Below are 26,562 nucleotides of genomic sequence, written 5' to 3'. Positions count from 1 at the left end.
ACACAAAGGAAGTTATCTGTAAGAATGTCAGTAGCCAAACAGATCTCGATTCCCATCGTTTTTTTGGCAGTAAATGGGGAATGAGATCTGACATTCTTAAAAATATTTTCCTTACTATTCATCAGAACAAGGACATTTATACAGGTATGGAACAACCCGAGGGTGAGTAAATGATGACAGAATGTTTATTTTTGGATGAACTGTCCCTTTTAAAAACAAGAGGTTTGTACCACAATCTAAAAACAGTGTTTTTTCAATAAACACACGATTTGTAGTCATGATCTGAATGATATTTGTCATCATTGTGCTAACAAATGACATGAACAAATAACAAATTGACATGAGATGTGAGGTCATTGTTTGTATTTTTCTCAGGAGGATTTGAGCGTGAGCTGTCTGTGAGTAAAAAAGAATCTAAAGCTGTAATCCAAGGGTTTGACCCCAGTAAAGAGGTCACAGTGAGGATCACAGCTGTCAGAGGAACAGAGCAGAGTAAACCACTGATGGCCACATACACCGGTGAGTCTCTCTCTCTCTCTCTCTCTCTCTCTCTCTCTCTCTCTCTCTCTGTCTGTCTGTCTGTCTGTCTCATTTAGTTTCATTGATTGATTCAGTATGAAGTGCGTGTGGGGGAGTCTGTAGTGTCTGTGTGTCAGGCTGTCTAATAGCAGGTATGGTTTCATAATATGACTGCAGCTGTTATGTGTTTCGTCAGGTTCAGGGTCGGAGGTGAGTGAGGTCAGTGTGCGGCAGGACCCCAGTGATACTGAAGATGACCATCAGATCACTGAAGGTGAGGTTTTTTAAGTGCAAGATGTAAGTGCAACAACCACATTTATTATTAATAACAAAATAATAATGCAGGAGTCGCTGCTCATCCTCTTATGGTTCAGAAGCTTTTTTCTAAAGGGAAATATCAGGGCTGATGGGAAGAAGCTCTGGTTGTCTAACTTCACAGGTTTAATGAAGGATATGAACTAAACACTGCTGCATCTTTTCCTCAGTAATGCTTATGTAGTACATTTCATGCTAATTCTTCATAATTCTCTTGTTTTTTGTGTTGCTGAAATGGCATGTGCCGTTTAATATGTTATCTGTCATCTATTACACTAAATATCTCATGCTCATATACCTTCTAAGTATGCTATCTTCATTCATTGTCTTGACGTAAATCGTTGACACTGGCATGTATGGATTTGTATGTTAGTGTTCACTATGTCATCATTTTTGAAGACATGCATACCTGCTCGCTTGTGATGTTAATGCAATAGTCCCGTTACAACCACAGTCTGTGTGAAAGATGTGCGGTCATTTTCTTTGTTATAATGTTTATTTGTCATAATTTGTTTTCTGTAAAGATGCTTTGCAACCATGCAGAATATTGAAAGCACCAGTGTCTGACCCTATAAAAGTCTCTTTGTGATATATGAATATAAACAGAGAATATAAACAGACACACTGCATTTGGCCGAGGAAACGTGACATTTGTGTAGGGAGTAAACCTTATGTGTTTGTTTGTGGTGTTTATGATAAATGTGATTACGCAACACAATCACACAATCTCTCTCTCTCTCTCTCTCTCTGTCATTTTTATCATCCAGTCGTACTCAATTTCATGTCATTTCCAGCTCCTGAATTGAAAGATTCGCTTAAACTGTGAGTTTGTCAGATACTGTTTGTGTCTACAAGTCCACACTAGCTAAATACCTTAAAAATACTTTCATTGCTATTCTACATGATCTCAGTCTATATGTGTCTCAATGCCCTGTAGGCAGGCAGGTGTGCTCTCTCTCTCTCTCTCTCTCTCTCTCTCTCTCTCTCTCGCTCACTCGCTCACTCACTCACTCTCTGTCTGTCTCTCTGTCTCTGTCTCTCTCTCTCTCTCTGTGTCTCTCTCTCTCTCTCTCTCTGTGTCTCTCTCTCTCTCTCTCTGTCTCTCTCTCTCTCTCTCTCTCTCTCTCTTTCTCTCTGTCTCTGTTTCTCTGTCTCTCTCTTGCTGCTGTTCAGATACATGTAACTATGGCACAGGTTACATGACAAGACTTGTATATGTGTGTGTCTTTAGGGCACTTATGTTTAGTTTGTACTGACACTGACCCGGCACTGACTCTGACCCGGTACTGACACTGACCCGGCACTGACACTGACCCGGCACTGACACTGACCCGGCACTGACACTGACCCGGCACTGACACTGACCCGGCACTGACACTGACCCGGCACTGACACTGACCCGGCACTGACACTGACCCGGCACTGACACTGACACGGCACTGACACTGACCCGGCACTGACACTGACACTGACCCGGCACTGACTCTGACCCGGTACTGACTCTGACTCGGTACTGACACTGACCCGGCACTGACACTGACCCGGCACTGACACGGCACTGACACTGACCCGGCACTGACACTGACCCGGCACTGACACGGCACTGACACTGACCCGGCACTGACACGGCACTGACCCGGCACTGACACTGACACGGCACTGACACTGACCCGGCACTGACACGGCACTGACCCGGCACTGACACTGACACGGCACTGACACTGACCCGGCACTGACACTGACCCGGTACTGACACTGACCCGGCACTGACACTGACCCGGCACTGACACTGACCCGGCACTGACACTGACCCGGCACTGACACTGACCCGGCACTGACACTGACACGGCACTGACACTGACCCGGCACTGACACTGACCCGGCACTGACACTGACCCGGCACTGACACTGACCCGGCACTGACACTGACCCGGCACTGACTCTGATCCAACACTGACACTGACCCAGCACTGACTCTGATCCAACACTGACACTGACCCGGCACTGACACTGACCCGGCACTGACTCTGATCCAACACTGACACTGACCCAGCACTGACTCTGATCCAACACTGACACTGACCCGGCACTGACACTGACCCGGCACTGACTCTGATCCAACACTGACACTGACCCAGCACTGACTCTGATCCAACACTGACACTGACCCGGCACTGACCTGGCACTGACTCTGCCCCAGCAATGACTCTTACCCGACACGGCACTGACTCTGACCCTACACTGACCCGGCACGGCACTAACACTGACTCTGACATGGCAATGACCCGGCACTGACACTGACCTTCATCAGGTCATTTTTTACAGTACTGTAACTCAAAAACAACCCAATAATGCTTTCTTTCGATTGATGTTTGTTCAGGGTTTTTAGCTGATGTGATTCAAGTCTTTATTAAATGTTTGTGTTGTATCTGCTGTGTGGGGTTGTGTGACAGGATTGTGTGCATTTAACCCAACCTTCACCCTCCCTAAGTCTAACAGTGACATCATTGACCCCAGTGTGGGGGTTTTTACATTCCAAATGTGTAGAGACTTGATAGAGGCATTATAGGTAATGCTAAGCAAAGCTTTAGTAAGACATTTTGAACGTGAAAGGCAAATGCACAGCTTTGCTGCAGTCATGTTACTGCATGAACACCTGAACACACAATTTACACGTCACATATAACACACTTATACACACTGTGGTTGTTGATTTATTAATGAACTGTGTTTCTGATATCTGCAGGTAAAAGAGACATCAGATGAAAGGACAAAGACACACATTATTGTGTAATTGATGAAGAACATCACACATGTTAGTGTGTTGTACAAGTAAAAAATAAAGACATTCCAAATCCTGTGCCTTTGTGTTTTTTTAATCTCATGGTTACTGTTCATACATTTGTCAGAATATCATGAGCAGAGCTGTTATTTAGTTGGAAGCATTCAATGTTGTGCCCATCTCTCTCTCCCTCGCTGTCTGTCTTTCTGTACAGTGGAGAACTTCACGTGTAAGACTCCAGCCGTTGCTGATATTGTCATTCTGGTGGATGGATCGTGGAGTATCGGACGGATTAATTTCCGTTTGGTGCGGATGTTTCTGGAAAGTCTTGTGAAGGCCTTCTCTGTTGGATCAGAACACACTCGCATTGGTGAGTCATAGTTTACATGATGTGTGTTCTCCACTGTTGGTGTCAGAGTTGACTATCATTTTTCTTGTCGTTTTGTTGAAGAGAGTTTTGTAAACGCAGTTGTGCTGATAGTCATTTGTCTTTGTACACAGTGTGTATGTCTTTAATGACACTATAGTGTGTGGAATGTCTTTAATGGTTTGTGTATGGTGTGTGTTTGTGTAGGCTTGGCGCAGTACAGTGGAGATCCGAGGATTGAGTGGCATTTAAACACTCACAGGACCAAAGAATCTGTGATCGACGCTGTCAAGAATCTGCCTTACAAAGGAGGAAACACACTCACAGGTGCACACACACATCCTCACAGATACACACACACATTCACAGGTGTTCACACTCTTGTAGGAGAGTGTTGTCAGGTGCACATAATCACAGACACCCTCATTGATAACCCTCATTGATAACCCTCATTGACACTAAATGTAAATGTTTCTCTAACCCACACATGCGCCTGTTTGTATGTTTCCAGGTCTTGCTTTGATGTATATTTTGGAGAACAGCTTTAAGCCTGAATCTGGATCTAGACCTGATGTTCCTAAGATTGGGATTCTGATCACGGATGGCAAGTCACAGGATGATGTTCAGTTTCCAGCTCAGAGACTCAGAGAAGCTGAAATTGAGCTGTTTGCTATCGGTATGACAAATTCAATCTCAAACAGAGCACGCTGTCAATAAGATTTGAGTGTGTGTGTCTCACGGGGTGGTGTGACTCTTCAGGTGTGAAGAACGCTGATGAGAACGAACTAAGAGCCATCGCTTCTCCACCAGAAGACACTCACGTTTATAATGTTGCTGACTTCAGTGTCATGAGCTCCATCGTGGAGGGACTCACCAGGGCCGTCTGTGAGCGGGTCAATGAGCTCAGCAAAGAGATCAGCGGTGCGTCTTTTCTTCTTCTACTGCCACTCATGCATTAGCACAAAAACAAACAGATGTGCTGATTTTCACACGCTTCTGCCCCAACATTCCTTTAGCTCAGTGAATGTAATCTTTGAAACTAAGTGTGATGTTTGTGTTGGATGAGCAAGTTTCTGATAACGCATATGTGGTTCTCTCGATGTTGTGTCGAGACTGACAGAATGGGGTTTGAGTTGAGAACCTATCATCTCAGATTGTACTTTTAATTGGCCTATGAATTTGGCGATTTATACACCTTTTTGTTCTTCGGAACCTGCAAAGCTTAGGCTTAGAGCATTATCTCTGGAGGACTACTGTGTTTCGGTAGCGAACCAAGGGTGTCTAAAAGAGCAAATTTCCCAAAGATTTCCTACACCCTAAATATGTCGACAGGCATGTCTGCCCAATGCTCCCACCACTCCCTTCAGGGACCAGGTGGTGAACTTGCAGGTGCTCCCCCCTGGAAGACCCAACCGTCACAGTGTTGTGTCCAGTATTCACCCTGCGCCTCTACTTGAACCGCACGCAGAGCGTCAGGAGCTCTGAGCAACTCTTTGTCTGTTTTGTGGGACAGCAGTAGGGGAGAGCTGAATTGTGCCCACTGGCAGTGAGGGCTCACTCCACCCGGGGTGTAGCCTCCTCGTGGGCACTGGATCAGGGTGCCTCTCTGGCAGACATCTGCAGAGCTGCGGGTTGGGCTATGCCCAGTACATTCGCAAGATTCTACAACGTGAAGCACCTTCTCCCCTCGTCAAAGGAGTAAACCCGATATTCCAGCTTCCCTACTTACTCCACTGGACAAAGTATAGGCACTCCATCCATCACCAAGCAATTCAAGTTTACGAGCCGGGTGGAGCGGCTCGTATTCCAAGCCCAGTATATGTGAGTTTCCCTCACAAGGTGAACCCTGATACCTGAGCTAGTGCTCCATATGTTGTGACTCCCCCTCCTTGGGTAGCCCCGTCTGACATCTCCTCACTCTTGGTTTCCCTGTCGGTGAACCTGTGACCTCCACCGCTTCTGTGCACCCCTGGTTGGGGCCCCGCACTACTACTCCCATGAGATATCCCCACTGGTGAGACCATGTAGGTATTCCACGTATTATCACCCTTTGGCAGATGCGGTCTCCGTAGCGTCCACCCCTCAGGGGAGGGGGTAGCGCTTCCCACTTTTCGTTACGGATGTAACCTCAATTCCCATCATGCCACAATGCCTCTTCGTCCACTGCCGCGAACTAGAATGCCTCTCAGGTTCCTCAGCCCGAAAGGTGAATGAATGGACATGTCATCTTCCCAATTATAACCGTATGTACGGGGAAAGGACCTGGCGCCCGTCCCATTCGTCAAGTTCATTGGCCTTTAAAAATTACAATCAGAGATGATAGGTTCTTAAGTCAAACCCCATTCTGTCAGTCTCTACACAATGTCTCGTTCCCTCCATCAGGGAACTAAGGCTACATCCGTAACCATGACGTTTTCATGACAATCATTTGTGAGTGTATGTTTCAGGTGAGACGGTATCGAATTCCTTGAGGTCTCTTGATGCTCCCAGTAATCTTGTTACGTCTGAGGTCACAGCCAGGAGTTTCCGTGTGTCGTGGACTCATGCTGCAGGGCAGGTGGAGAAGTACAGAGTGGTTTACTACGCTACTAAAGGATCTAAACCTGAGGAGGTGTGTCTCTCTCACAGGATTCTGTGTGGACCTCTTTACTAGAGGATGTCATATACTATCGTGTTTGTATTCAAACTATTGTTGGCTCTGTCATTTCGACTCTCTAAACTGTGAAATATCACGTTTTAATACAGCCGAATTCCCAAAAAGACAATCTCGTTGTGATATTTTCTGATTGTGTTTACAATAGTGACTAAGCACGAGCACACGATTAATGCTACATGTTACCAGCAGCATGTCTCTTCTTTCCTCATGTCAGACCTGGCAGATTTGTTTTCCAATGTTTTGAATATGTGTAGTCCAGATAATAGCAGGTGTGTTTTACAGGTGGTGGTAAACGGAGACGAGAACTCTGTGGTGTTGAGCTATCTGAACTCTCAGACGGAGTATGAGATCGCTGTGTTTGCCGTCTACAGCAACCGGGCCAGTGAACCTCTGAGGGGCAGTGAGACCACCTGTGAGTCATCTGATCTCATGCTTGATCATATCTTTGATGTGCTTTACTGTCAGAGACGTCTGGTGTGTTATTGTGTGTATGATTATCAGTGGTGTTGCCGACGGTGAATAACCTGGAGCTGTATGACATCACTCACAGCACGATGCGTGTGCGCTGGCGAGAGGCTGAAGGGACTTCTGGGTACATGATCCTGTACGCCCCTCTGACACGAGGAGACGCTGCCGATGAGAAGGAGGTGTTACACAAACGCACACAAATCTACTCTGACCACATGGTTTTGTTGTGTCATATGCAGATCACGATATCTAACAGAAACATACAGCATCTTCTTTGTTTAGAATAATGAAGAAATATAGAATATATAACGGCATACACATGAGGACGTCCCAAGACTACATACTGTATATAGATAAAGACTGAAATGCATACTGTATCGTAGAAAAGTGATCAACAGTGTATGTGTTTGTGTGATGGTAAAGTCTAAAGTGTGTGCATGCATGTGTGTGTGTGCGCGGACCTAATGTCCCCACAAATATAGTAATACCAGTAGATTGTTACCTTGTAGGGACATTTTGTAGGTCCCCATGAGGGAAAACAGCGTATAAAGCATACAGATTGATATTTATTGAAAATGTAAGAGTGCAGAAAGGTTTGTGTGATTTATTAGGTTAAGGTGTCGGGGTTAGGTTAGGTTAGGGGATAGAAAATATCATAAGCCTGATCAATGTATCAATGGAAGTCTATGGGCATCCCCATAAACACTGAAACCTGTGTGTGTGTGTTTGTGTAGGTGAAGGTGGATGACTCTGTGACTCAGGTTGAACTGGAAGGTTTGACTCCTGATACTGAATACACAGTGACGGTTTATGCCATGTATGGAGAAGAGGCCAGTGACCCCATGACAGGACAGCAGACCACACGTGAGTCCCACACACATCTGTCTGATTAACATCAGCGTGTCCACAGCACAATAAACACAACTCATTGAGCTCTGGATCACTGATCAGTGATTGATAACCTGTATGGTTTGATTGTCGATCAGTTCCTCTGACTCCAGCTCGTAACCTGCGCATCTCTGAAGTCACTCACAGCTCAGCTAAACTTTCCTGGGACTCAGCGTCTCGTAAGGTCAAAGGTTACCGTATTGTTTATGTGAAGACTGATGCTGTTGAGACCAATCAGGTGAGAACACACACAGCGAGTGTGATGTTGTGGGTTTTAATCTGTCTGTTCACCTTTGGCCCTTCGTTTAACCTCAGATTGAGATAGGTCCGGTTAACACACTGCTACTCCGCAACCTGACCTCTCTGACGGAGTACACCGTCGCCATCTTCCCTGTGTATGACGAGGGACAAGCTGACGCTCTGACCGACAGCTTTACCACCAGTGAGAACACACACAGATCTGTGTCCTGTAACCCTCACACCTAAACCAACCCATCACACACAAACCTTCCTGCATTTCAACATTTGCAGGCATCACTTACTTTGAATAATAAGCAGTTTTCCTCATGGAACCCAAAGAAATGTCCACACATACATACACACACACACACACACACACACACACTCATTGACATTGACTGTGTGCAGGTGTGGTTCCTCTGCCGGTGAATCTGAGGAGTAGTGATGTGTCCTCTGATAGTTTTAAAGTGATGTGGCAGCACGCTGCGTCTGATGTCTCTTTCTACAGACTCGTCTGGAGACCTGCAGCTGGAGGAGAAACAAAAGAGGTAAACACACACACACACACACACCTTAATGACTGTTGTGTACAGCAAAATATGTTCTGGCCATATTTGAGAATTTTAAACGGTCTGTGTCTCTGTTTTTGTATGTGTGTATCTGTGTGTGTGTGTGTGTGTGTGTCTTGTGTGTGTGTGTCAGTTTCTCACGAATGGGAACTCAAACTGGTATGTGATCACGGGTCTGAGGCCTTTGACTGAATATGAAGTTTCTCTGTCTGGGATGTACAGCGATGAATCTGAGAGTGATCCAGTGGAGATCAGTGAATCTACAGGTGAATGTTCAATACTCCTCTGAAGCTGTCACTCAAACATACTGCTCTGCTCTATATCTAGGAATAGATTTGATTTCTTTCATTTTGGTTTAAAGTGGCCAGAACAACAACAGCTGCTACAACCACCAAAAGCACAACAACAGCCGGTAAAAACACCTTCATGTTGTGAAATATGTTTATTTCCTGTTAATCATACACACACAAACATCCAACACAATTTATAAAAAACAACAACTCAAAACAAACCTGTTCTGCAGTTAACTAACTAATAACTGTCCATGTTTTACTTCTGATTTAATCCTTGTAGTAACATGGCCTTGTAAATAATCTGTACTGTTTAGCATGTTGGCAAAATGCTATATGCTCTGCTAGCATCTATTTGAGGTCATTGTGTCTTCAATATGCACTCTGACTAACTTTGAATTTCTTCCTTTACTACTTTTAATCTTCTGAGCATTCAGGAAGTAGTTTGCTTAATTAAAAATTCCAATCCTACTACCTGTCAGTTGGACCCTATTCCAACATCCTTGGTCAAAGTTTGCCTACCTTCGGTTTCTGCATTAATCACTGACATTATACACTCTTCACGTGACTTTGGTGTTGTTCCACCCTCACTCAAAACACCATATAGGCTACTTAGGAAGTCAGGGGCGGACTCAAATAACTAATAATAGTTTGTATGAGCAATTTCAATCAGGTTTCTGTCCACACCATAGTGTGGAAACCACATTAGTTAGGATCTCTAATGACCTACTGTTGGCTTCTGACTCAGGACTTCTATCTATACTTAGCTTACTCAATGTGAATGCAGCATTTGACACAATCTCACACAGCATTCTATTGGATAGATTAGACTATCAGAATTATGGGAACTGGCCTACTATTGTTTAGATCTTGTATAACCAGCCGTACCGAGTTCATACAGTTGAAACCGTTTACAACAAAGTCATCTCATGTCACTACTGGGGTCCCGCAGGGTTGAGTTTTGGGTCCTCTTTTATTTATTATCTACCGTCTGCCCCAGGTAGTGTTTTTAGGAAGTTTGACATTCAATTCCATTGTTACGCTGATGACACCCAGCTTTACTTGTCTGCCAAAAACGCCTCTAAATTTCCTCCACCTATTCTCTCAGATTGTGTAGCTGACATTAAAGAGTGGTTTACATCTAACTTTCTCAAAAAACCAATCCGGCATATAAATAAAATGTAGTTGGCATACCTGTGGGTGGCTTAGGATAAAAGCGTCTGCCAAATGAATAAATGTAGATGTAAGAAACACTGATCTCATACTGAGAATCAAAAACCACCTGACACTCGCTCGTCATAAAACCATGTTGTTGATGTCATCTGAGCTGATGGAACCATGAAATAATATAAAGTGATGTTTTTCCTTTCACTCGTGTGTGTATGTCTGTGTGCAGTTGTGCGTCTGGCGGTCAGGAATCTCAGGCTGAGTGATGTGACGACCTTCAGCATGCAGGTTTCGTGGGATTCTGCAGGGCCAAACGTGCGCCAGTATAAAGTGTCTTGCATTAGCACAAGAGGTGACCGCGCTGAACAGCAGGTGAGTGTCTGTCTGTCTGTGTCTGTCTGACTGTCTCTCTTGACTGACTGACTTTCTGTCTGTGTCTGTCTGTCTGTCTCTCGGTCTGTCTGTGTCTGCCTGTCTGTCTGTTTGTCTGTGGTATCTGTCTGTCTTTCTGTCTGTCTCTCTGTCTGTCTGTGCCGGTCACAGTTCATTTGACACACAAAACACTAAAGACAAAAGAACATCATCTGTCTGCAGTATTGATGAAAGGGAACGTTTCTGGAGTCCTGCTGAGACTCAATGACACTTGACTTTGAAAATGTTGTGAAAGTATTTTGTCCTCTGAAGGGCCAAAGTCAAGTTTGGAAACGTGTGTTTAGCTCTTGATGAACTGCTTTCATCTTTATGCGAGACCACAGAGTTATGCAGTGAAACTATATTGAGCTTTTCTTCTGGAAACACACCAGGCTGTCTGTGTGCACCTACAACAACATTCCCTTCTACAGTGTTCACATTGTGTGTTCAATGAATGTCAATGTGTGAGGTTAAAGAAACACAACAGGATTCCTCAGAGGTTAAGTATCAGCAGACATGTAAAGTGAGCAACACACACGTGTCTTTATAAAATTGTGTCTGACTCATGCTTTGTGTTGTGCAGCCCACACAGACATTTCTCAAATCTTTATAGTTTCAAACACTTGACAGTAAATGGTGTTCTTTTGTGTTGAGTTGTGTAAGCGTGTGTGATGTGTTGTAGTCGATGCTTCCTGCTGGTCAGACGTCAGTCGTGCTACAGCCTCTTCTGTCAGACACGGAGTATCGTGTCAGCGTGTCAGCGGTCTACAGTGATGACGAGGGTCCTGTACTCACACGTGTCGCACGCACACGTGAGTGTCTGCCGATGCTTAATCTGTACTGTGTGATTGTGGGTAACATATTCTGCTGTGATTGATTGGTTTTCCTTTTCCCGCTCAAACCTTCATCCTAAAGAAACAAAACAACTCTTACTTTGAGAAACACTGAAAGCACAAACACACGCTGCACACATGTAGAAGAGATTCAACTCAGCACGTACATTTAGTCAAGTTCAAGATTTAGACTCCATCCTGAAGGATTTAATGACCATCTTTTGTAGTCATATTTTCTTGTTTGCAACACACAGACCTTTGTAGAAATTTTGCAACATGTTTAAAAGCGAATGTACAGAAGATGAAGTATGTCATCACGCTTCTTTCATGCAGTGCCTCTGTCTGCACCCAGCAACCTCCGGGTGTCAGAGGAATGGTTCAATCGCTTCCGGATCACCTGGGAGACGCCCCCCTCTCCCACCATGGGCTACAGGATTGTGTACCAGCCCACCTCAGGTGTGTGACCTCACCACATGTCCTCCACTCTCCACCTTTCATTTTGACCGATCAATTCAAGTGTTTCAATTATGTCACGTGACCTACTTACAGTGCCGGGTCGTGCGCTGGAGACGTTTGTCGGCGATGATGTGAATACGATGTTGATCTTGAATCTGTTGAGTGGGACGGAATACAGCGTTAAAGTCATCGCCACATATACCACAGGATCCAGCGAGGCGCTGACCGCACGCGCCAAAACACGTACAAATACTCACATACAGTCATTCACACAGAATGGGTTATGAAACGTACAGCACTGTATCTCTCTCTCTCTCTCTCTCTCTAGTTTATCTGGGAGTGAATAATCTCAATACATACCAGGTGCGGACGACAAGCATGTGTGCCCAGTGGCAGCCCCATCGTCATGCCACCCTGTACCGTGCCATCATTGAGTCACAGCTGAGTGAGTGCATCACTGTGTGTGTGTTCATGTGATGATCTGTTTTGCTGCAGTGAACATTTTCTGGAGCACTTTTGAAAGAATGTATTTGGCTGCAGTTCAGTGATGTCTGGATGCTTTTAGATGGTGAGAAACAGGAAGTGAGGTTGGGTGGCTCCGCCTCCAGGCACTGCTTTAATGACCTCACACCAAACACACTGTACAAGATCAGTGTTTACGCTCAGGCACAGGACGCGGAAGGGCCTGCGGTCACCACCACACAGAGAACATGTGAGTGCACACGCCAACACACACACACACACTTCAGTCATAAATATATTTCATTCTGTCGTCTGAAGATGTTGAAAACACACATGCGAATAAAAGAAACATGGTTTTGATTGTACAATTCTTTTCGTATAGTTGCTGTGCCCACAGATCCCCCCACCAGACCCCCCACCACCTCCCCCCCGCCCACTTTACCCGCTACTAATGAAGGTACCACAACAAATACCACACCCTTCAGAAACATTTTCAAATACCAGCGCTGAGCGTCTCTCTCTGTCAGTGTGTAGAGCAGCTAAAGCTGACCTGGCATTTCTGGTGGACGGTTCCTGGAGTATTGGAGATGATAACTTCAAGAAGATCATCCGTTTTCTGTACAGCACAACAGGAGCTCTGGACCAGATCGGTCCTGATGGAACACAGGTACACACACACAGACACAGGGGCGTTCCACTGGGGACAGGGGGGCATGTCCCACTCACTTTTCAAAATCCTGTTTGTGTCCCCCTCACTTTTTGAATTTGTGATAGGATACAAATCAAAAACATTATTCCCCATTTTGTGTTCCCCCCTACTTCTCAAACCAAAGCTACACCCTCGCACAGAGGTCAGATGATTTTCTTTCATCACACAAAACAACATCACAGAGATTGTGGCTACTGATCAGTGTCATTTCAGCCTCACTAGAGAGAAACATTAGCACTCATGAGCCAGAGAACTGTGAACAGTCTTCTCACACTAATACATTTACACTTCTGTCACTTATAAAACATCACTTACATTCTTATCAGATCTGAGGAATCAGTAAGAAAGTGTTTCACTATCAGACATGTTGTCTGTCTGTCAGGTGGCTATCGCTCAGTTCAGTGATGATCCTCGTACAGAGTTTAAACTGAACTCCTATGACAAAAAAGAATCTCTTCTGGACGCTATTCAGAGAATCACTTATAAAGGAGGAAACACAAAGACAGGTAAAGACAAACTCCTCCCGCTACACCCCTCTATCCATTTGTTCCTTTATTCATTAGTGCTTCACACTAGAGCTGAGCACAAACAATCTGTCAAAATATTAGATTTTCTTGGATGTCCTTCATACTCACAGGGGCTTAAATGACATATTTGTTGATATTCAATATAATAATTTGTTAACATATTTCACGAATCATGTACTTCAGTTGTTCTGTGGCCAGATACGATCATAACTCCTCATTTCTGCACTTACCTTCATGCAACTAGTAATCAACAGGTTTCATAACATATTCGTGTTCAGCGTTACTTGATTATAATTTGGCAGCGCACGTGTAAAGAATGTTATCTGAATATCATCACGCATCGCTCTGTCAATAAACACTCAAACTGACCTTCGCAGGCAGAGCGATGAAGCACATCAAAGACGCTGTGTTCACTGCGGTGGGCGGTGCTAGAAGGGGCGTGCCCAAAGTCCTGGTGGTGCTGACGGATGGGCGTTCCCAAGACGACGTCCTTCTCGTGTCCCAGGAGATGCAGGTGGAAGGTGAGTCGCCATGGAAACCATTTAAACGTGCTCTGTCGCCGTGACCCAAACTTCTAGTTCTCAGCAGTGTTTGTTTTGCGCAGGTTATATCGTGTTTGCCATCGGTTTTTCTGATGCCGATTACGGCGAGCTGGTGAGTATTGCCAGCAAACCCAGTGAGAGACACGTGTTCTTCGTGGACGATCTCGATGCCTTCAGAATGATCGAAGAGAAGCTTGTCACCTTTGTCTGTGAGGCCGCATCAGCAAGTAAGAGTGTGTGTGTGGACTTGGTTTGTATATGTTAGTGGGGACCTAAACCTAAACACACACCAGCTCATGGGGACTCGTGTCACTGTGGGGTCTTCACGGCACAAAAGCTTATTCATTGTACAGAACGATCATTTTTGAAAATCTAAAAGTGCATAAAGTTTTCTTGGATCTTTAGGCTTAGGGGATAAAATATACAGTTTGTACAGTATACAACTCATTACACCTATAGACTGTCCCCACGGAGATAATAAAACATACAGGTGTGTGTGTGTAAAACAGAAAGAGTAAGTGAGAGTGAGTGGGTGTTTACTTAACTCTATATCAGGGGTCGGCAAACCGTGGCTCTTGTGCCCCCCTGCTGTAGTCTTTATCAGGCCTGTTTAAGCCAGTTATTAAGATGCTTTTTGGTAGATTGGATTGCAAAAGAGGCACGCTTCTCATAATGTTTATGATGATGTCTGTATGCAGAGAGTAGCCGGTCTCTTGTGGCTGTTCATCAAACGCCGCAAAAACCAAAGTTCACAGAAAAAAGCTGAAGTCTAATTAAAGCAGCGGTCAAACACCGCAACGCTACTCTCCTTTTGCAACACTCACACTTCTCTCCAGGGACAAAAAATTATAAATTGCTAACATCTAAATAGAATAAAAATCGCACTATATGTTTAACTACTACTGGGTTACTACTACCTTACATGCATAACATCCTGTGTTATAGTAATTTAAAGGTTCCATATAATTTGGTGGGAGAGGGCCCAAGATGCCAACCCCTGCTCTTTATGAATACAGTATATAACATTTTGTTTCATTGTAAAATGCTTGTAAGTTTTCTTTGAGGATTAGAATGTGCTTTTTTTTGCCAGCTGTGTGTAAAAACAATAGAAATCTTTTGGCTATTTGTGGTGGTTGAATTATTGTGAATTAGCTTTATGAAATGTCTCTGTTTAGATTGATAAGTAAACGTGTGTGTGCATGTGTGTGCCTGCGAGTGTATTTCTAAGTGTTTTTGTGCTTTTGTCTATAGCGTGTCCATCTGTACCTATGAGTGGCAGCACATTACCAGGTAACACACACACACACACACAATATTCTGAACAAACTCTTAACAGTGAAAATGCAAACAATGGGTTTATGCACACGAGACGATGACGTGCTTCCGCTAATATCTCAGCCAGCTAGGTCACTTCTGCTCTCACAGCACTAAAAGGATTTCTCACCAAGTGATAACGTTGTGTTTAGTCAGAAAACCTTCACATTTCGGCAAACCGACAGCACTACGGGTGATCATATGCCTCTGTGATCATATGCCTTTAGTAAGTGCAAAAGTTCACATTTGTTGATGTACCTTGAACCCGGTCGCCTGAAGTGCTTCTCCTTTTTGGTGTTTAAATAATTAGACTCACATTGTTGATCTTAATCCCATGTGCATCCTGAACGCTGAGGTTTTATACGCTGAAGTATGTCATCGACCCCAATAAGGAGATTGTTATTCTCTAATGTATTACAGTAATTCTGCACACATCAGTCATCTGAGGACTTTATTATTTACACACACTCTAATTCTTAACTGGCCTCTCTCTCACACACACACACACACAGGCTTCAGGATGATGGAGATGTTTGGTTTGGTGGATCACATGTACAGCAGTGTGAACGGTGTCTCCATGCAGCCGGGCACCTTTAACAGTTACAGCAGCTTCAGACTGAGCAGTGACAATCTCATCACACAACCCACCAGGTGAACACACACACACACACAGTTGTGTTCAGACCATGATCTGTGTGTCTCGTGGGGTTTGCATGTGTCGTGTTTCTTTGGGGATGTGTTGAATCTGTGCTGTAACCTCTGATCTGCTGCACACTCTTCATATTAATAATCTAACAGAGAAAACTACATGAGGATTCTGTAGCACACACACACACTGATTGAATCAAGTGAATTCTACACACCTCTAGGTTCATCCATCCGGAGGGTCTGCCATCAGACTACACCATCACAATGCTTTTCCGGCTGCTTCCAGAAACCCCCAAGGAGCCATTTGCATTGTGGGAAATCCTGAACAGCAACAACGAGCCATTAGTGGGTGTGATTCTGGACAGTGAGTGAAATCATCATCATAAAGATGTCTTGTGTTTCTGTGTGTGCACGTGTCGATGATGTCTCTACTGCTCACTTGACTTCACAGATGAAGGGAAGACTTTGACCTTCTTCAACACAGACTATAACGGTGATTTCCAGACGGTGACGTTTGAGGGGGCAGAAATTCAGAAACTCTTCTACGGCAGTTTTCATAAGGTCTAAGTTCACACACTCATTTTTGTCTCAGTAAACCTTTGAGAAAACAGCTGAAGATGAAACTTCATCTTTTATGACTCTGCTGTAACTGTGTGTGTGTGTGTGCGCAGCTACACATCGCAGTGAGTAAGACCTCGGCTCTGGTGATGGTTGACTGTACGTCAGTGGGTGAGAAATCTATTAATGCCGCCAGTAACATCAGCACTGATGGTTTGGAGGTGCTGGGCAGGACCGTTCGATCCAGAGGATCCAAAATCAACTCTGCACCGGTACTGTGTGTGTGTGTGTGTTGTTTTTGGTCTGGGTACAGTCAGTTTAGTGTTGTAATAACAGAGTTGGTTTGTGTGTTCAGTTTCAGCTGCAATCGTTTGATATTGTTTGTAGCACATCATGGGCCAGACGGGACAAATGCTGTGAGCTGCCCAACCTGGTGAGTGTATGTGTTGACAGTGTGTGTCATGTGTTTGTGTTCTTCATGAGCGGTCTGTGAGTGTTTCAGCACATAAACGTTTGGTTTTATGTCAAGTGTTTTTTGTGTCATCAGAGGAAGGAATCAGATTGTCCCGCCCTTCCCCGTGCTTGCACCTGCACACAGGACAGCAAGGGACCCCCTGGCCCTGTGGGACCCCCTGTATGAGCTTGTCATCCATACAAATGATAACGCTCAGACCTGCAGATCACCATCACTGACTGTGTGTGTGTTTGTTTTCAGGGAGGTCCTGGTATCAGAGGAGCTCGAGGAGATCGAGGAGAACCTGGACCCGGGGTACAGTATATTCCCTACAATCTCACTTCTCCAGTATAAGGGTTAACTCAACTCAACTTTGTTACAAAGCAGCTGTAAAAGCAACATATTGACTATAAGCAAAACGTCAGGGATATACAAGTAAAAACAAATAAAGGTGAACACACAGAAAACAGACACGCACACAGATTCACGATTGCTGCTTCACTACAAGCTCCACAGTACTTGCACAACTGGGCTAAAAGAAAATAACCATAGTACAAAGGTAGATAATAGGTTTAATATTATTATTAATATTCTAATAGCAGTTGAAAATTTGTAGAGGACATGTTAACACTGAAGTTAAGCAGAAAATCACCTGAGATGAGAAACACATCATCATTACACAAACAGTTCAGTCAGGATTATGGTTCTGTTCTGGGCCGACTCCACGCACTCGTCCGGCACGATTTCCTGGACGGGGCGGGGAAATCAGAGAAACCCCCCTGGGTATGGAACAGAACCATGATATACACACTGTAAAAAGTAATAAGTTGAATTTACTTAGAAAACGTGTGGAAACTGATTATCTCAGAATTTTCAAGTAAATTCATTCATCATTTCTGAGTTGTATAAACTACAACAACTTAGTTGAGTTAACTTATTTATTTGCAAAAACTACTTGAAAACTTGAGTAATAGCAAGTCACTGAACTTGTTATACACAAGTTCAGTTGAATTAAAGATTTAAGTTAGGCTTAGTACAGATTACTCAAATAAAACAGTAAATTTAATATGTCTGCTAGTTAATATTACTAGAAAAATGTGTTGAAACTGATTACCTTAAATTTCTCAAGTAAGTTGTACTCAAAACGATAAGTTGTTAATACAAAGACAAACAAATGATTGTTGGTACAACAATAGGGCTCTTTATTTGTATAAAACAATTATGTGTCCCCTTTTACATTTTTGTGAACTTTGTTATAAAGATATATAATGTACAATTGGAGAAAACTGTAGACTATTCTGTTAAAACAATTTAGTACAGTTTGTTGTCTTTGTCAAAATATCTTAACATTTTATAAAAAAAAAACACTTGACATTAAGCAAACTGTCAATTTTACCCCTTTTCACAGAGGTAAAATTAAGATTTGGGGAATATTAAAGACATAGTCTTTAAGTACAGGACACATTTGTTGTCTTTATCAAACATCAAAAGAATGGTCTTTTAAAACCAACCACTTAACAAAAGCAAGTTTAATATTAACAATAAAATGATAGTACACCCACCAATGTAAATTCTGTCATCATTTAATCAGCCTCAGATTGTTCAAAACCTGTATAAATGTATTTGTTCTGATGAAAACAGAGAAAGATATTTGGAAGAATGTCAGTTAAAAAACAAATCTCATCCCCCCATTTACTGTCATAGTAGGGAAAATAAACACTATATTATTAAATCGGGGATGAGATCTGCTCGGTTTCTGACATTCTTCCAAATATATTATTAAGTGTTTAGCAGAACAAATTCATTTTTACAGGTATGGAACAATCTGAGGGTGAGTAAATGATGACAGAATTTTCATTTGTGGATTAACTATCCTTTCAAGTAGGTTTTCCAACAGGGAATAGAATACATTTTCCAGTGGTGATGAACCATTTTTGTAAATTAAATATGGTCAATCACGAACAATGAAAATTGTTGCCACAGTTACTGTAGTAGGAGAGTTTTCAGGGATTGTATTTTAGGTTTCAGAGACTTGTGCCCAAGTGACAAAACCACCCTCTGGATGGTGTTCTTCAGTACTGGGGGATACTCTAAATTCAGAGCATAAATGAGCCCAAAGAGGATGCACATGGCTTGGGGAAGATTTCCCAGGTCATACATTACAATTGTACCTTCCGAAATGAGGGCAGTGGATGCGGCATCAAGGTGCATTGAGTACAGTATGGTTTCACAGTCCTCAGGGATCACTGTCAATATGTCGATTGAAATGCTTGAAAACCCGTCTTCATCGTCACCGTCCTAAAACAACATAACATAAAAATAAAGTCAAACTAATTAACATTACACAACATACACAGCAAACATATCGTTGCTGTCCACCAAATGTTTGTTTGTCCTTTTTGCCTGAAAATTATTTTACTTTCTTGCCTCCTTTTGACTTCTTCCTTTCACATCAGTAGTGTCTAAATTTCTAGCCTTATTCCTTCTTTTCTAGAGTCTCCTGCTTTTAATTGTTTTACTTTTCTTTATGCCTAATCTAATTTATTTTATTATTTATTAACAAAACAGACAAAACTACTTACGAAACACGTATTGTAAAAATCAGTGGGGTCCTCTCCGAGGAGGAGTGGGAGGCCATGAAGAATGGCTGTTCGCCTTCCATTGATGTCAGATTTCGGAAAAATTATTTAAAGTAAAGTTAAGACGTCATACTAACACAAAATAGAGCTAACAACACCTGCAAAAACAAAGAACTGGGGTGTGTCTGTGGAGCTTACATGTTGTAGAATCTTAAGTTTACAGCCAACGTCTCCCCCTTTGGCCTTGAAGATATGAATCGGTTTGCAGGTTTTTGCCAGATATACGGCTGAACTCCACCAGAACCAAAAAACAATAAGCAATCACTTTGGATACGAGTATGGATTAAACATCAAACTTTTTATCAACCAAAATTGACGAATTAAGTTTTTTTGCTTTTGAAATATCAAAGTGTGGTGTCATCACATGGACTGGTTTGGCTACCATACACCTATTGTGAACGTTTTTTCGTTAAATTCACCTTAAGCGAATTAAATGATTTAAATGAGCACAGACAAGCTGTGTGGAGACATGGAATTTGAGGAGTTCTAGTGTAGCCTCCGTGTTTTAATATGTAAGGTTTCAACAGCTGAGATCTCTTTTCACACTAAAAAAAGCAGAATTTACACTTCCACTCCATAAGTTTAGTCCTCCAAAGTTACAATGCTCAAAATAATGAATGGTTGATGGAACAAACGTAAATCGGTCGTGCATCACACTGTTCATTTACACGTGAACGACACGTGCAAAGTAAGATGCGCGGTTTTTACATAAAAATAATGGTGAACCACAAACTAACGACAGATAATAATATCTTACGTAGATAACATTTCTTTTGGTAAAAATCGAAGTTTGTTACCCAGCTTGTTAAGCCACTGGTCTTAAATGGCGGTCAGAAACTAGTTTAATTAACGTTAAACAGCCTGTTAATATATGCGCGTAATAAACGTGACTCAACACAATGACAACTGCACACACGATTAATAGATTTATAAGATTTAAATATTCTGCCAGAAACAAGATGTGAAGTTCTTCGCTTCTGCCTCCTTCCATCGGATACCAGTGCTGCTGACTGAGAGACCGAGCACTTCGCTATTGCGCATGCGCGCGTAAATAGGGCCCGCCAACACAAAAATACTAAAACAGTACATATCTTTTTGGTTGTTAAGATTATTGTTGGTTGTAAAAAAGAAAATTTCAGAGCACATTTGTGTGTGTGTGTGGAGAGAGAGAGAGAGAGAAAGAGTGAGATAGAGATTAAACAAGCATAGGCCTATTCACAATGAAATGTATTATCTTATGTGTTTGTGTGTGTGCAGAGAGAGAAATTAAACAGGTGTTTTTAATAACACCTTTGCCACCATGATATTTGCAAAGGTGATGCCTTTAGTACAATTTACTCGATGCTCTAGAGTACAGTGTACTTAAGTTGTTTAGTTTAACTATTGCATCCACCTAAAAGTTCACACAACACAGCATATTCAAGTAAAACCAACAAATTTGACTAAATCAATTAAATAAACTAAGCTTTCTTAAGTAGATTCAGCTATTACTTTTTACAGTGGATGTGATACACAAACGCATAATCACTGAACCGCAGATTTTATTTAGTAAATGAGGTGATGGAGGGGGGGAGGATCCGGTTAGTTACTGCCAAGACTGATGCGGAATGAATGAGAATTGAAATGCTGCGCTGTGGTGTGTGTCGGATTAGGATTGGTGCATGTCACAACAGCTGACTGTCAACTGGAGCAATCTAAACTGTTGTGACCCGACTGAACTAACGCGATGCTTGATTTTTCACAAGATTTTGTGTGTGTGTGTTTTGTAGGGTCCTGTTGGTCTAGTAGGTGATGCCGGAGTTCCAGGTGCTCAGGGTCCCCCCGGACCCCCAGGGCCCAGCGGACGCTCCATCAGAGGCCCTCAAGTAATTTCACACATTTAAGCGCATTCAAGCTTCACATCTGATCGGCGTGTGCTGTCTCTATAATATCAATCGTTAATAACCTGCTGCCTTGAATTTCCTTCAACATTTGATTCCAAATTGTGTCAAAACATCAGGAGACAACAATCTAACTTCACAGAGTTTCTGACATTATTGCAGTTGTAGACCTTTAAACAGTTACATTTCAACTTATTTCAAAGACAAAAGAAATCATGTTAAGTGTTTGTGCTGAATCATTTTTGAGACTGAACCCTGTTTGTGTGTGTTTAGGGGACCCCAGGTGAGACGGGGCAGAAAGGTGAGGCGGGCCCTCCAGGGCCTCAGGTAAAGAGACAATCACAAACCATACCTTCATTTACTCTCTCTCTTTACTGATCACTTGTCAAACTCACGTTTGTGATGTGTTCCTGTAGGGTGTTCCGGGCACTCCAGGGCCAGCAGGACGTGACGGGCCCCCAGGACACCGGGTAACACACCTGACACGTGAGAAATAACTCCAGTCTGATCACTTATACAGTATGTGGTGACTTGTTTCTCATCCTCCACAGGGCCTGATGGGTAAGGATGGGCCTCAGGGAAGAGAGGGACCCCCGGGTACCATAGTGAGTCCAAAACAGCTGTCACACACACAGTAATAAACAACAACATAGTTACTGTACTCACACACACACACTGTGTACAGTACAGTTCAGATCTTTTATGTGTACTACGGTATTTAATAGTTCTATCAGGGTTGTCATGGTAACAGGGTTACGGTTCTGTGAAATCTCTTTTATTGGTTGAAATGTGATGTAGGACTGACTTTGGTCTCTTCAACAGGGAGGTCCAGGAGCTCCGGGAGCCCCAGGAGAGAATGGCCCCCCAGGACCTACAGGACACCAGGGTCCTCCGGTACGTCTCAGTCTGTGTGTGTGTGTGTGTGTGTAAGCAGGTGTCTGATATTAAAATCCTCTCTGTCTTTCAGGGTATCCCAGGAGGTAAAGGAGAGAAGGGTGAGAGGGTGAGTGCTCTCTTGTCACTGATCTAGAGTCAGCCATTTTGATTTCTACAGCTCGTCACAGTATAATTGACAGTAGTTTGAAGGCTGAAGTGTTTGTTTATAACAGGGTGATGTGCAGTCAACATCGTCCGTTCAGGCCATCGCCAGACAAGTGTGTGAGCAACTCATTCAGAGTGAGTCTACACACACACGCGCTTGTTCAACAAGACCCGTGAGTGTGTGTGCTTGTTTAACGTGTCGTTTTCTGCTGGGTCACAGGTCACATGGCACGTTACAACTCCATTCTCGATCACATTCCCAGTCAGCCGGTATCTATCCGCACTGTGCCCGGCCCTCCAGGAGAGCCCGGACGACCAGGGGCCCCAGGACCCCGGGGAGAGCAGGGCCCATCTGGGCGACCTGGATTTCCCGGTAGTAATGGAGAGAATGGCCAGCCCGGAGCCAGAGGTGACAGATGAATGTTTGACTTAATAGCAGACATCACATTCATGTTTAAAAAAACAAATGCTGCATTCATCCAAATATTACCCAACATTCAATCAGTACACAAAAGAACCTGTCCAGAGTCACTGAAGTTTGTGCGAATACAGAAGAACATGTTTGTCTTTATCATCAGCTCCTCCAGGTGAGAAAGGAGAGAAAGGGAGTCCAGGTGTGGGTGTGCAGGGACCCCGAGGAGCTGCTGGGCCTCCAGGTAAACACACCTGACACTCATCTTGTCATCAAGAGACACAAATAAACTAGACATCATTCTGACAAAGCTAAATGTGTGGTTTCTGTCTGTGTTCAGGTTTGTGAGGTCTGTGTACCCGAATGTGTTTGTTCTGTTTTCTGTCATCTCCTAACCCTGTCACCCCGCAGGACCTCCCGGTGAAGGGAGAACAGGAAGTCCAGGAGCTTCTGGTCGTCCCGGTAACCCCGGTAGTGCCGGCAGACCTGGAATTCCAGGACCTGTGGGTCCGCCCGGACCGCCTGGATATTGTGACCAGAACTCTTGCTTAGGATACAATGTTGGAGGTGAATCTCAAACGACACATGCATGAGTAACACACCATCTGCATGACAAGAATGTGTGTTTGTCTCATAGTGTATTCATCATGTGTGATTTCTGTCTGGGTTCTCTGTGTGTGGAACTAAACTTTAAGTTCCAGTCACACCAGGTTTATGTCCGTGTGTGTGTGTGTGTGTGTGGTGTGTGCGTGTGTGTGTGTGTGTGTGTGTGTGGTGTGTGTGTGTGTGCGCGTGTGCGCGTGTGTGTGTGTGTGAGTGTGTGTGTGTGTGTGTGGTGTGTGCGTGTGTGTGTGTGTGTGTGGTGTGTGCGTGTGTGTGTGTGTGTGTGTGTGTGTGGTGTGTGTGTGTGTGCGCGTGTGTGTGTGTGTGAGTGTGTGGTGTGTGCGTGTGTGTGTGTGTGTGGTGTGTGCGTGTGTGTGTGTGTGTGTGGTGTGTGTGTGTGTGTGGTGTGTGCGTGTGTGTGTGTGTGGTGTGTGTGTGTGTGTGGTGTGTGCGTGTGTGTGTGTGTGTGTGTGGTGTGTGTGTGTGTGCGCGTGTGTGTGTGTGTGTGGTGTGTGTGTGTGTGTGTGCGTGCGTGCATATTGGGGTGCTGTATATTTATTTTGACCCTATTTTCCATGAATATGATACTGAAGGCTTTAATGTCTCATGACCTGTTTAAAGGATTGGACGAGATGATTTCAGCTGCTGTGTTGGATAAACTCTTCTCTGACATGAAAGGTTGTTTGTACAGCAAATGTAGTAGTGTACGTGTCTAGTGTGATGTTCAGTTTATTGTGGTTAACAGAAAGGGAAAGATCACCCAACAGTCGAGCGTTTGTGTGTGTGTGTACTGTAGCTGTGCTGTTTGCATGCGGTGTGTGGGTCACAAAAAGGTTTTGATGCCGAGCTGACTGACAGAGATGTTCCTGTAGAACAGCCGCCGGCCGGCTCGTACCAGCCGTTTGGACCGGAGGGTGAAGCCGAGGAGGACGACCCGTACGGCAGCTACGCCTCTTACTATCAGCCCAACTACCCCGAGCCCCGGCCCGTACAGCCCGACGATCCCGTCATAGCGCATGAGGTGGAAGAGTTGCGCTCGCCCGGGATACAGCGGCATGCACGCAGCCTCGCAGGGCGACACGGACGCCGTCCCGAAGCGAGTTCTGACCTGTCGTAACCATGGCAACAGAGAAAGCTTTACTCCTGACTGTTCTATAATACCAGCATGTGATGTTTACAAGACAAAGTGAAGACTTCACCATGTTTATTTCATTCTCTTTTTCTCGGCCTGATTTAGTTGCAGATGTAAAGCTAAGCCTCATGTTGATGTTGAAAATGTGTGCAACTGAAGCTCTGCTCTTCCTGAAGCCCTCTGACACCACATCTCTCTGAAGCGTCTAGAATAGCAGCCAAGAATCATCTGAAATTGGTTAATGTTGTTGCTTAAGACTTATGTTGGCATATATAAACATTCATTACACGATTTAGTGAAAATATGCTCAACATGTTTGGTCATTTTGACATTTTTGTTGTTTCATTTCTTGCATTAAACCTTGAATCTGTTTGGATACAATGTTTGTTAGTTATAAACACAGTTTCCAAGAAAAGAAAGATCATTCAGAATGCATGTAAATATTCAGATGTATTTTTGATCTGTAGTGAGTTTGATTCAATATGACTGAATGTGTCTGTATAATTAACCGTCAGAGATTATTTTAAATCAAAGTGTCTCTTCAAAAAGCATCATCTGACACCTTTTTATAATATACTGAATATTTATTTAGCTTCATTAAGTGTTGATTTTTATTATTGAGCATGATTTAAGATCTAACAGTGGGCAAACATTGTCACGACAAAGTATTTCTGTAGGTTTATAATGGAATGATTGGATATGTTTTAATGAATTATTATGCAGTATTTGTCTGATCTTTGGTGATCACAAAAGATCTTTGCCTTCTTATTGCCAAACTTTGAATTAAAATGAATGTATTACTAAATGATTGTTCAACATTCTTGAAACATGTATCTTTTTGTGTGTGTTAACAGGTTTTGAAGAAGCACATAAATGTTAGTTTTACATTTCTGTTATGAACAAACCCTGATGTGTGAAAACTATCCTGTGAGTTTCTAACACTGTTACACGTTCAATAATAATACCAGTAAAATAATCATTTTTTAAATGAAACGTAGCCTATCAGTTTCAGTCTGCATTCATATTAACCATCAGACAACAGGACATCAGATATTTCTGATCATTGAGGTTTGAATTACAACAGGGAACAAACATGAAGTACACAACAGGAATACCACACCATCTGCTACTGATCATGAAGCTTTTACACAAGATGTCTGTAGAAAAATCGATCAGATTCAAAACTGATTCAGCACTAAAATACTTAACCAGACCCTAAACAAATCAAACGCACACTCACTGTCACAGTCACACACAGACACACACACACTCACTGTCTCACACACACTCACTGTCACACACACGCACTCACTGTCACAAACACACACACACTCACTGTCTCACACACACTCACTGTCTCACACACACTCACTGTCACACACACACTCACTGTCACACACACTCACTGTCACAAACACACACACACTCACTGTCACACACACACTCACTCACTGTCACACACACACACTCACTCACTCACTGTCACACACACACACACACACACTCACTCACTCACTGTCACACACACTCACTGTCACACACACACACACTCACTGTCACACACACTCACTGTCACACACACACTCACTCACTCACTCACTGTCACACACTCACTCACTCACTGTCACACACACACACACACACTCATTTTCACACAATCACACGCACGCGCTCGCACAC

At 43.5% G+C, this 26,562-nt stretch overlaps 1 protein-coding gene across 2 annotated transcripts in view; it reads left to right on the top strand.

Moving 5' to 3' along the window:
• col14a1b (collagen, type XIV, alpha 1b) overlaps positions 1-25,878 on the top strand; it is a 34,200-nt gene extending 8,322 nt beyond the window's left edge. The window contains exons 5-49 of one of the 2 annotated variants that reach the window (XM_079484934.1): positions 376-519; positions 716-793; positions 3,831-3,986; positions 4,191-4,310; positions 4,495-4,659; positions 4,743-4,904; positions 6,431-6,594; positions 6,922-7,051; positions 7,141-7,286; positions 7,842-7,971; positions 8,094-8,233; positions 8,311-8,437; positions 8,644-8,783; positions 8,938-9,070; positions 9,166-9,216; positions 10,491-10,633; positions 11,355-11,484; positions 11,839-11,961; positions 12,055-12,204; positions 12,290-12,406; positions 12,527-12,673; positions 12,806-12,880; positions 12,951-13,090; positions 13,515-13,638; positions 14,037-14,180; positions 14,264-14,428; positions 15,453-15,491; positions 16,028-16,166; positions 16,385-16,527; positions 16,615-16,724; positions 16,835-16,993; positions 17,077-17,154; positions 17,269-17,355; positions 17,437-17,490; positions 21,584-21,679; positions 21,968-22,021; positions 22,111-22,164; positions 22,246-22,299; positions 22,517-22,588; positions 22,662-22,697; positions 22,804-22,870; positions 22,956-23,144; positions 23,314-23,391; positions 23,559-23,714; positions 24,623-25,878. In XM_079484934.1, the coding sequence (XP_079341060.1) occupies positions 376-519; positions 716-793; positions 3,831-3,986; positions 4,191-4,310; positions 4,495-4,659; positions 4,743-4,904; positions 6,431-6,594; positions 6,922-7,051; positions 7,141-7,286; positions 7,842-7,971; positions 8,094-8,233; positions 8,311-8,437; positions 8,644-8,783; positions 8,938-9,070; positions 9,166-9,216; positions 10,491-10,633; positions 11,355-11,484; positions 11,839-11,961; positions 12,055-12,204; positions 12,290-12,406; positions 12,527-12,673; positions 12,806-12,880; positions 12,951-13,090; positions 13,515-13,638; positions 14,037-14,180; positions 14,264-14,428; positions 15,453-15,491; positions 16,028-16,166; positions 16,385-16,527; positions 16,615-16,724; positions 16,835-16,993; positions 17,077-17,154; positions 17,269-17,355; positions 17,437-17,490; positions 21,584-21,679; positions 21,968-22,021; positions 22,111-22,164; positions 22,246-22,299; positions 22,517-22,588; positions 22,662-22,697; positions 22,804-22,870; positions 22,956-23,144; positions 23,314-23,391; positions 23,559-23,714; positions 24,623-24,867 (5,354 nt within the window). In that variant the 3' untranslated portion in view covers positions 24,868-25,878. Of the gene's footprint in view, positions 1-375; positions 520-715; positions 794-3,830; positions 3,987-4,190; positions 4,311-4,494; positions 4,660-4,742; positions 4,905-6,430; positions 6,595-6,921; positions 7,052-7,140; positions 7,287-7,841; positions 7,972-8,093; positions 8,234-8,310; positions 8,438-8,643; positions 8,784-8,937; positions 9,071-9,165; positions 9,217-10,490; positions 10,634-11,354; positions 11,485-11,838; positions 11,962-12,054; positions 12,205-12,289; positions 12,407-12,526; positions 12,674-12,805; positions 12,881-12,950; positions 13,091-13,514; positions 13,639-14,036; positions 14,181-14,263; positions 14,429-15,452; positions 15,492-16,027; positions 16,167-16,384; positions 16,528-16,614; positions 16,725-16,834; positions 16,994-17,076; positions 17,155-17,268; positions 17,356-17,436; positions 17,491-21,583; positions 21,680-21,967; positions 22,022-22,110; positions 22,165-22,245; positions 22,300-22,516; positions 22,589-22,661; positions 22,698-22,803; positions 22,871-22,955; positions 23,145-23,313; positions 23,392-23,558; positions 23,715-24,546 lie in introns of both variants that reach the window. The other variant, XM_079484935.1, reaches the window with a different exon arrangement.
• The last annotated feature ends 684 nt before the right edge of the window (positions 25,879-26,562 follow it).

Source organism: Barbatula barbatula (genome assembly GCF_947034865.1).
Source record: "Barbatula barbatula genome assembly, chromosome: 21".
NCBI classification, from domain to species: domain Eukaryota; kingdom Metazoa; phylum Chordata; class Actinopteri; order Cypriniformes; family Nemacheilidae; genus Barbatula; species Barbatula barbatula.
Note: the sequence above shows the minus strand (reverse complement) of the source record. Positions and strands in the feature narration are given on the sequence as shown.